The 9629-nt window shown below is 62.3% G+C and overlaps 1 protein-coding gene across 3 annotated transcripts in view; it reads right to left on the bottom strand.

The window, feature by feature from the left end:
• Nucleotides 1-210: 210 nt before the first annotated feature.
• The window catches only part of CBFA2T3 (CBFA2/RUNX1 partner transcriptional co-repressor 3), an 86449-nt gene continuing 77030 nt past the window's right edge, over nucleotides 211-9629 (bottom strand). For 2 of the 3 annotated variants that reach the window (XM_082606773.1, XM_082606775.1), the window contains exons 8-12: nucleotides 8977-9062; nucleotides 8191-8389; nucleotides 7680-7748; nucleotides 7225-7415; nucleotides 211-5971 (exon numbers count right to left, since the gene is read on the bottom strand). In XM_082606773.1, coding sequence (XP_082462899.1) covers nucleotides 5672-5971; nucleotides 7225-7415; nucleotides 7680-7748; nucleotides 8191-8389; nucleotides 8977-9062 — 845 coding nt within the window. In that variant the 3' untranslated portion in view covers nucleotides 211-5671. Of the gene's footprint in view, nucleotides 5972-6912; nucleotides 6994-7224; nucleotides 7416-7679; nucleotides 7749-8190; nucleotides 8390-8976; nucleotides 9063-9629 lie in introns of those variants that run through there. The other variant, XM_082606774.1, reaches the window with a different exon arrangement.

The following is a 9629-nucleotide window of genomic DNA, read 5'->3' as shown; positions in this document are numbered from 1 at the left end:
CGGGAACTCAGGAGGCAGAGGTCATCCGCCATGTCCCACTCACGCCCCGACCCTGCACCACACGTTCGTCCACCCCCGTGGCGTGGTGCACCCCCTCTTGTCCCTCTTGCCTGGCACCGAGAAAGCCCCCCAACACAAATCTGGTGAATCAAGGTGTGAAACAGGCTTAGGCGGAGTCGCCGGGGACCCAAGGAGAGGCGGAGCCCGTGATGGTGAACGGCGGCTTTATTCCACGACACAGAACCCACACGGCCGCGAACAGAGAGATGGGGGGACACGGGAGGGCGGCCATCAGGACCCTGCCCGGCACCGAGGAATATGACCCAGCACTCTCGGTCCAACCCCTTTGGGGGAATTAAAAAATAAAATCACATAAAAAGAAGAGGAAGTGGACAGTCAGTCCATTGCCCACGAGGCTGCGTGTAGCCGGGCCCCAGCTCCTGCCGCCCAAGCCCCTTGGCCCACGGAGGCTGGCCTGGCTAGGAGCCCCTTGTCCTTCATTCTAACGTTTAAAGCCAGGCTCCCCTTGAGTCCTGATGTCGAGTTACTGCTCTAAGGGGTCTCTGGGGAGGTACCCCAGGGTCCGGCTGAATTGAAGCAAAAGCAGCAGGAAGCAGGCAGATTCCAGAGTTTTCTGGAACGCCGGGGACTGTGCAGGCTGCTGCCCAGACGGCCGGCTCCCCGGGCCTCATCCGTGCACAGTGTCCAGGCTCCTTGCATCCTCCTCTCCCTCCTCTCCTGCCAGCAGGAGGTGATCCCGCGGGGGGCGCTGGAAGAGCCCCGTAGGTCACGGGAGCCCGCAGGCAGGTGTGGGGCTGAGGGGCCCAGGGAGAGACGGGGCTGGGAGAGTGCGCTGCGCCTCTAGGGACACAGGGACACCCACCCCACCAACCTGGGCAGGGGCTGTCTACAGCTCTCCAGCTCTGCGGGGTGATTTCCAGCATCTGGGACCCCTGGACGGAAGAAGGGCAGAGGGGTGCGGCAGAGCCGGGCACGCGCACCTCGAAGCAGGGGCCCCAGGAGCACTGGTGTCTCAGGGAAGCCAGCACGGGGCTCTGTCTTGCCCCTCCCTTCCTGGGGACACCTTCTCCAGGCAGTGACCCCTGGTGACAAGGAGAGGAGTGGGTGGCACCAGCCTGCAATGTCTGGGACTTGCCAGGGAATGTGCGCTCCCCGACTGGTGGTCCCGGTCACAGGGCCCCTGGGCAGCTGTGTGGGCCACCTCCAGCGCCCCTCCTGGCCCACGGCCACCACACTTGCTAGGCGGGCCCAGCCTGGCCAGAGCTGTTGCTAGGATATTGGTCCAATCTGCCCACGTCTGCAGCAGACGCGGGCAGATTATCTGTCCCCGGAGCAGGCCTGGGCCAATGGGAGGGGCACTGGGAGGGGGTGACCGAGGCCACGGGGGACCCAAAGCACCCCCACGGCTTTGGATCACTGAGGGAGTTGGTGACGCTACACTGGGTTCTGCCTGGGGATGGACTGAGGCGTGGTCGTGTGGGTTAGATGGGAGACACGTGTGTGGTGTGCAGACAGGTGGATGCTGAAAGGATGAACGGGGGACCAAGTGATAGCTGGGATAGAGTGATGGATGGATAGATGGACAGATGGACGGGTGGATGGAGGGATGAGTGGATGGATGGATGAACAGATGGATGGGTGTATGGATGAACGGCCAGGGAGATGACAGGATTGGTCAGAAGGGTGAACTGATAAAAGAAAAGAATCAATAAGTCATTGTAGGTAGGCTGAAGCGCTGGGCAGAATCATGGCCACACAGACACGCTACAGTGAGCTGGGACAGGCAAGGTGGGAGGTGCAGGGACTGGACTTTGGTGTCATTCTGAGGATGTATTTGGAAAAACTGGCAAATAGGAGGAAGTTAGGGCCTGCCCCAGCCCTCTCCACGGTGTCACTGGGATGAAACCAGAAGCAACGCCCCCTCCCACCTGTGCCCCTCCACCACTGGACCCCTTGGGCCCTGAGGCAACCCCACAGGGTGGCCCCTTCCCGGGAGGCCAGCTCCTCTTGTACTACGGCCCTTACCCTCCTGGCCCCAAGGCCTTCTCCAGCTCTCCTGTCTTCCCCGGTAGCACCCAAGGCTTTCCTTTGGTCCTGGGGATGGGAACCCTCGTGATTCAGACGGGGTCTGGGGTGTGCCAGCCTGTCCACACGGGGAATGGTAGGCACTGGTCTTTGCCAACAGAACACCCCCCAGACACCACCACCTGGGGACAATGACACGTCCTAGGCCAGAGAGACGAGGGGGTGGGAAAGGTCGAAGGGTCACACGTCAGGGGGCTTTCCACCGGGGCTGAGGGGGCCCAGGCGCCAGCATCTGCTGTCCCAGCCTGTGCATCCTCCCTGACGCGGCCCTCCTGCGGTCGCTTTGGCCTCAGAACAGGGTAATGCTGCCGTTTTGGTTTGACTGGGTGGGGAGGGAGGGTCTGCGAGCAGCCGCATCTCACTGAGCTTTGGGCTCACCAGCGTGTCCGATCTCGGCCCCTGGGGAAGAGACCGTCCCGCGCACACCGACGGCCCGTAAGCTCAGGAGGCAGCGGGTTAGGCCGGGCTCTGAGCTGGACCCCCTTCTGTCCAGGCGCCCTCTTTGCATAAGAAAGGCAGGGGGAACACAGACCGCCAGCAACTCCAGCTCCGGCCGCCTCCCCACTCCCCCACCACAGCTACTCATTGGGAGTTTGCCTTCTCCGTGAGCCCTTTGGCCAAACAGGGCCTGAGCACAGCGACCAACAGACATGCCGGCTCCCAAAGCACGGAGGGGGGCCCTGGACGGAAGGAGCCACCTGCTTCGTGTGACCCAGCCCACACCCGGCAACCACTGACACGGCGCCCCCGTGGACACCCCCTCCCGCCCCCTCTGGGCCTCAGCCTCCTCGCTGCCAGCCGCCCAGCCCACCCGGCTGCCACCCTCTGACCCTGCAGACGCTCTCTGCTGGCAGGGGCTACGTCTGTTGGCCTCTGGCTGGCCCCTCGTGCCAGGCTTCTGCAGCCCTGGCCAGAGGCAGGTCTTGGTATATGAGATACAGGTATGGGGGCCACACAGGGAAGATGGCCTTTCCTAGCTGGCTTGAGGTGACCTCTTCCCAACAGCTGGGGTGGGAGGGGCCGTCCCCACCTCGGACCCTCAGCCTGTGGTCCAGCCCTGCAGGCTGGTCTGGCCCGATGCCACCAGCTGGCCAGCCCTGGCGCGCCTGCCTGTCCTCAAAGGGGACCCTGGGAGGGGAAGAGGAACAGAGGCCGGCAAAGCACACCCGCGGGGCTGCAGGTGACGGGATCCTCCCAGCCAGGACTCACCCCGCAGTCCTGACATCAGGGTCTCAGACCTCCACAGCCACACCCCAGCGCACCCAGGGCACCACCCTCCACCAGCACAACCTCGTGGGAATGGAGTCCGAGGGGGAGAGGCGGGGCTACGTCACAGCAGGTGCACAACTGCCCTTCTGACAGGTCCAAGTCTTGCGAGAGAGAAAGCAGACTGGAGACGTGACGGGTGGGCGCCCACTGCCTCTCGAGAGCCGAATCCCACTTGGCCCCTGGTCTTCTGAGACCCACAGAAGCGAGCCTCGGAGGGGCAGGCGGCCCTGCCGCCCCAGGCAGCCCGGGAGCTTTCTGGAGGGTGAGAGTTAGGGCTCCTGCCAGGTGGGGTTCGGATGGCACCTGGCCTGTGTGCCGACGGAATCCTTCCTGGCAGTACACAAAGGGCTAATTCTTACAACTCTGAAAAGTAACAGCGATCAACCAACCTGCTGCTCGCTGCAGGACCGCAGTTCAGCTTTCTTTGAAAACCTAGTTCCTGAACTTTACATACTTCCATGGTTTCTCTTAATTTTTTTTTATTTGGCAAACATCTCTTCTTTATTATCATCATCATGAATATCATCATTTGGACCTCTGCAAGGACTATATACATTCACATTATCGCAGACTATTGACTTCTTGCCTCTCGGTGGGGCCCCTGGGCACCCGGTTTCAGTAGCTGGTCACTATTGCACTCCAGTCCAGGGAACTCCTTACAGCCACGCAAGAAAACACAGATCGGAGACCGTGTTTGCTGTTTGTTCTCCCACTGGGTACAGATCAGAATTTCTTTATTCCTTTATTTCCTCCTTGAGATCGCTGGGGGAGTTGAGTGGGGTGGGGGGACAGGGCTAGGCTTGGCGGGGGGATTTCGGAGAGAAAACATCCCCTGAGGAACAGCTGGACAAAAATGCAGGGTTATATACAGCTGATCAAGTCTCCAGAAGGTGCGGGGAGGGCGGATTGCTTTTCTTTGTCGTTTTATTCCTTTTTCTGCAAAAGTGTGGAGCTGCAGGAGACACAGGGCTGGGACGGAAAGACGAGGTGGGCGGGAGGCTTCTCGGAGTGGGCAGCAGAGGTAGAGGAGGACACGAGAAGCAGTTGAAGGCGCAGTGGCTGTCTCCTCGTGCTTTGAAAAGCAGTCAAGAATCAACCCAAAAGATTGTCACAGTTTTGTCTCAGAATTATGTTCTCTGGGAAGGACACGTGAGGACTTCTTTTTCACAAATGGAAAGAATGAAATTTGACGGAAATTCACAGATGGAGTGAGGACAGACGAGGTACCCTCCCTGAACGTGTGCAGACGCACGCTGGGCGTGCCCCGGGTGCATACGCAGACGGGCACACACGCGTGGGTGCCGAGGGCCGAGCTTCTCACCCCACCCGGCCCCGGCGGAGGTGCTGCCGTCGAGTTGAAAAGAAAGAAGTCGCTTCTTGTTGGACAAAACACTTCAAACCCCAACATCCCAACCCCCCTGAACAGAATCAAAGCAAAAGACCGACATCTGAACAAGCCCAGGCGTAGAGTAAAACAGTGAAATAAATACTTTGGCAGTGACAAAAAAATTCTGGATTTTGACTTCTTGTGTTTGCTTTTTGGATTTCCTTTGGAGCAGAGGTGGGTCCGGCGTCCTTGGCTGGCTAGCTGGCAAGGTAGTTTACAGGTATGCTTCCTTTACCTTTTTTTAAAAAAACTTTTTGGATTTCTACTTAAAGCCAAACAGCATTAAAGGAAAAAAAAAAACCCTGAAACCAAAAATTACTTCTTGAGTCTGAAATTGACATCTTTCTAACCGTCCCCACTGCACCAGCCACACACCCCGGGGGTGGTTTCAGTGACACAGCGGCTCAGATCTCCGGCTATAAAAGAACAGTTTTCTTTTTCCCTTTTGAATCAGGAAGGGGAGAAAAAAACCCCCCAGTTTTCTTTGTCCATTTCTGAGTAGCTCTTTTGCCAAACAGCCCCCCAAAATTCTTCAATGAAAATATAACCCACCAAACAATTAGATTTTTTCATTGAAGAGAAAGTGTGTGAAAGTCATAAAGAGAGAAAAATGAGAGAGACAGAGAGAGAAAGAGGGAGGGGCGGGTGTGGACGAGCCGGTCACCTCTGGCCGGCGTCCGTCCGGCTGCCTAAAGCTCGTCGGGTGGTTTCTGAGGATGCACGAAGAGGTTGAGGCGTGATCGTCAGGTAGCTGAGGAAGTTGCATTGATGCAGTCTTGTTGGTTCTGTGTTTTCTTTTGGAGAGAAGCAGTAGCAGCAGTGACTCCCAAGGTCGGCTCCCAGGTCTGGGCGCGCGTCTAGCGGGCCGGGCGGGGCCGGGTGGGTCGATGGGCACCGGGTCCTGGCGGGTCAGCGGGGCGCGGCATCCAGCGGGCCGGGCGGGCCGGGGGAGCCGGGGCGGGAGGGCCCCGTGGAGCCCGCCTCGCTGGGGCTGACGGCGGCCGGGGGCAGGCAGGGGCCCAGGCCTGGGGTGGCATCAGGCTGTCCGGGCACTGGCTCGACCGCTGCGGCCGAGGGGCCCTGCAGGCTCTGGCCGCACACATGGTGGTGCTTCTCCCAGTCCTTGTGCTGGCAGAAGGAGCCGCAGTAGCGGGCCGCGTTGCAGCCGCTGCACGTCTCGCTGGCCTTGCGCCCGCAGTTCCAGCAGCTCTGGATGTGAGGGGGCACGGTCAGAGGTGGCCTGGCCGGCCCCCCAGTTCCCCAGAGTACCCATCCTGGCTGCAGACCAGGGAAGTACACACTCCAAACACACCTGCTCAGACCCAGCCACGACATCACCGAGCAAGAAGAGAAAAACCCCAGCTTGCGATGACCCTCTGCAGACACGGCCCCTCAGCTGGGCCGTTTTGGGGGGACGGGCTCCCACAACTCCAGCCCACCCCAGACAGGTTCATGGTGGGCCACAGCCCCCTCCCTCTCTTCCAGGAAGCTCTCCTGGCCTTGCCAGGGCTCCGATACCAGAATGTGGCAGCCCTGGCAGAGTAAAGAAGTGGGCTGCGCAGCCACAGCTGCTGAGATCCTGTACTTCCCCTACCACTGGGCCTCTGATCCTTTTTTCTGTAACAAGCAACGACCCCAGCTGCCCACACGAGCAGAAGGTGGGCAGGGATTCCAGCGAAAGGCCAGAGGCAGCAGCCCAGGCTGTGGGATGGGGAAGCCAAACCGCCCTGGGAGAAAGGCCCAAGCACCCATTTAGCCCCCAAAGCCTCCTGCTGGCCACGCTCTGCAGGCATGCCCCCCGCCCCACCCTTGCTGCTCCCCAGATTCCTGCCGGCACACTCCCTCAAGGACTGTTCGGACGGACGGTACCACTAGCGGGCTTCCCTGACACCCACCGTCCTCCCTACGCACGTCCACGGCCTGAAGCGCCACAGGCTGTCCTTCTGTGTCCCAGCTCCCCTTGCCCCCTCGGGGCCGGCTCAGCACAGACGAATCCAGGGGGCTATGGAGAAGTGCCCTCCCCGAGGACAGTCCCAGGACCCCTGGAGAGAGCCTCTCCCTCCTCCTAACCTCTCTGCCATCCAAGCCCTTCTCAGACAAGGAGAGAATGCAGTGGACACGGAGGTACCAGCGCGGTGATTCTCACGCCCCACTGCTTGCCTCTGCTCTCACAGCTTAGAGGAGGCCTTGGCGTCTGCCAGCCTGGGTTCAAATGACGGCCCCACCACCTCCTAGGGAGTGATCTGGGGTGAGCCATCTACCCTCTGGAGCCCTCAGTCTCCACATCTGTACAATGGGGACACCCACAGGACCTGCCTCACCAGGCCATGTGGGGTCAAGGGGCCCCAGGGCTGCCCAAGGTCACGTGGCTGGGAAGCACGTGACCGGGAGGCGGCAGAGTGGGGTTCCGGCCCTGGACTGGGTTGCGGGTGGTGGGGGGCAGGGAGGGCGGGCGGCCCTACCTCGCTGGAGTCCTCCTGCTGGTTGACCACGGTGAGGGCGTCCTCGGAGGCCTGCCGCCGCGCCTCGGCCAGGGCCCGCTCCATCTTGGCTCGCTCCATGCTGATGAGCTCGTGGGCCTTGCGCTCCGCGTCAGACACAGCTTTCTGCAGCTCTGACATTGCCTGCCGCTTCACCTCGTTCACTGCTTCCTCTGCAAAGGACGCCCCCGGCTGGTCAGCACCTGGACCGGCCCAGACGGGTCTCCCCTGCCCACAGCCCCGGGGGCGCGAATGGTCGCGGGGGGAAACCTGCAAAGCCCACCCTCTACTGTAGTGTAGAGGACCATCCCCTGGAGGGCGGGGACTGGGCCCACGCCCACATTCTGAGTCAGCAGGCCTGGGCGCGCCCGCAGGGACCCCCACGCAGACGCAGGGGAGGGCGAGAGGGTCTGGGGCCCTGGGCCACCCCCACTCACCAGCTTTTCTCCAGATCTCCTCGGGCATGTAGCTGGACAGGGTCCGAGGCACAGACTCCCGGTGGACATCTGAAACACAGGAAGGCCAGCATCACACACAGGACGGGGCCCACCCGACTGGGCCATGGGGGCAGGGTGTGAGCGTGATCTTGGGGGCGCCCAAGGTACCCATGGTGGAAACCCTGTTATCAGTTGCTGGGGGGGGGCAGGGTGATGTCAGGGAGACCCTCGGGAGCCGATGGGCTTTGGATTCGGCTGGGAGCTGGGCCGAGCCTCGCCCCTCTGCGTCTCCACGGCCATCATGCAGGGGCCTCCCAGCGCCGGGCCCCTGGCCTATCGGAACCGAGAGCTGGGCCTCCCAGCGGGTCAGGCAGTGTCTGTGCGGCAGGCGGCCCCTCTTCTCCAGGTTACACCGTGTTGGGTGCTATTTCACTGCAGGGCCGTGTGAGGGCGCTGCCGTGGCGAGTGATGGCCTCGGCCCCGGTGCCCCGCGCGCGCCCACAGAGCACACCTAGCTGAGAGGCCTCAGCGCCCGCGGAGCTGCCGAGGGGCCGGGAGGCGGGCGCGGGGCCCTTCTTGCTGTCCTCGGCGGCGTCACTGTAGCGCCGGATCCAGTGGTTGAGCTCCTCGCGGTCGGCCTCCTGGCAGCGGCGCAGCACGGTGAGCGACCGCCGCGTCTTCTCGGCCATGTCCATGATGCAGTTCAGGAGCTGCGGGCACGCGGGGCCGGGTGAGCCACTCGATGACGAGGACAGCCGGGACACTGTCCCACACTCCGGGCCCGGCCAGCCCGCCCGCCACGCCTGCCCGAGGGGGCTCAAGGCTGCGGCCTGAAAACCCACCTCCACTGCCCGGAAAGACACCTGAGCAGCTGGGCGGGGCTGGGGAGGCGCCCGGGGCACCACACCAGCCGGGAGGCTTGTCCAGACCCAGGTCTGGGGCTCTCCCTGCAGCCCTCGAGGTGCGGTCTGCCCCGCGAAGCAGACGGGCCAGGGCCGCTCTGGGGACCACCCTTCTCTTGGGGTCCCCTCCCCAAAAGGACGCAGGGCAGGGATGACCCTGAAAATGGTGTTAAAGGGGTCCCACCCCCGCGGCCAGGACCTTTCTCCGGGAGACGGTCCGCGGGGCCCTAGAAGGGAGGGTGCTGAGGGGTCGACCAGGAGCGCACGGGCGAGCCTAGACAGGCGGGCGCAGGGCCAAGGGGGCGCACACGAGCCCTGCCCCCGCAGCGCCCGCAGGTTGGGCAGAGCGCCTGCGAGTTGCTGCGACGCCCCGTGGCCCGAGCCTGGACACTCACGTTGTTGAGGTGCTTCCACTCCTCCGACCACTCGCGCTCCGTGAGCCTGTGGTCAATCACTTCCTCAGGCCGGGACTCGTGCACGGCTGCGGAGGAGGCTGACGCTCAGGCCCCGGCCCCGCTCCCAGGCCTCGCCCCCGCTCATCAAGCCCCGCCTCTGCTCACGCCCCTGCCACAGGCCCCGCCCCCACCCACGCCCCTGCCGCGGGCCCCGCCCATGGGCTGTGCCCTCCCGTGGAGAGGTGAGGAAGAGACCGTCTGCCCACTGCCCTGGGGGCTCAGGAAAAGGCCTGGCCTCTACCCATGCTTCGGAAGAAGAGACCCCTGTCCCCATCCCGCGCTTTGGCCACGCCTCCCCCACCTCCAAATCCAGGCACTCTCTTTCTGCCCCCTGCTGCTGGCATAGTGGCCTCAGACCTCAGTCAAGGGGCTTCCCCAATGCTCAGGGCCTCCGATGGCTACCTGGCTTCACCCATACTTTACTGCTTCCCCTGAGCTAGCTGGACTCCTATGCATCCTTCAAAGCATAGGTCACAGGCTCCTTCCTCCTCAGCCTTGGGCTCTCAGGCTTCCTTAAGCCCCATGTATCTCTGGTTGTGTAGTAATTATAGGTGCTTCTTTGCTTATTCTCAGTCCTGCCAACAGACTGTGTC

The sequence above is a fragment of the Mesoplodon mirus genome, assembly GCF_964341445.2.
Source record: "Mesoplodon mirus genome assembly, chromosome: 19".
NCBI classification, from domain to species: Eukaryota; Metazoa; Chordata; class Mammalia; order Artiodactyla; family Ziphiidae; genus Mesoplodon; species Mesoplodon mirus.
Note: the sequence above shows the minus strand (reverse complement) of the source record. Positions and strands in the feature narration are given on the sequence as shown.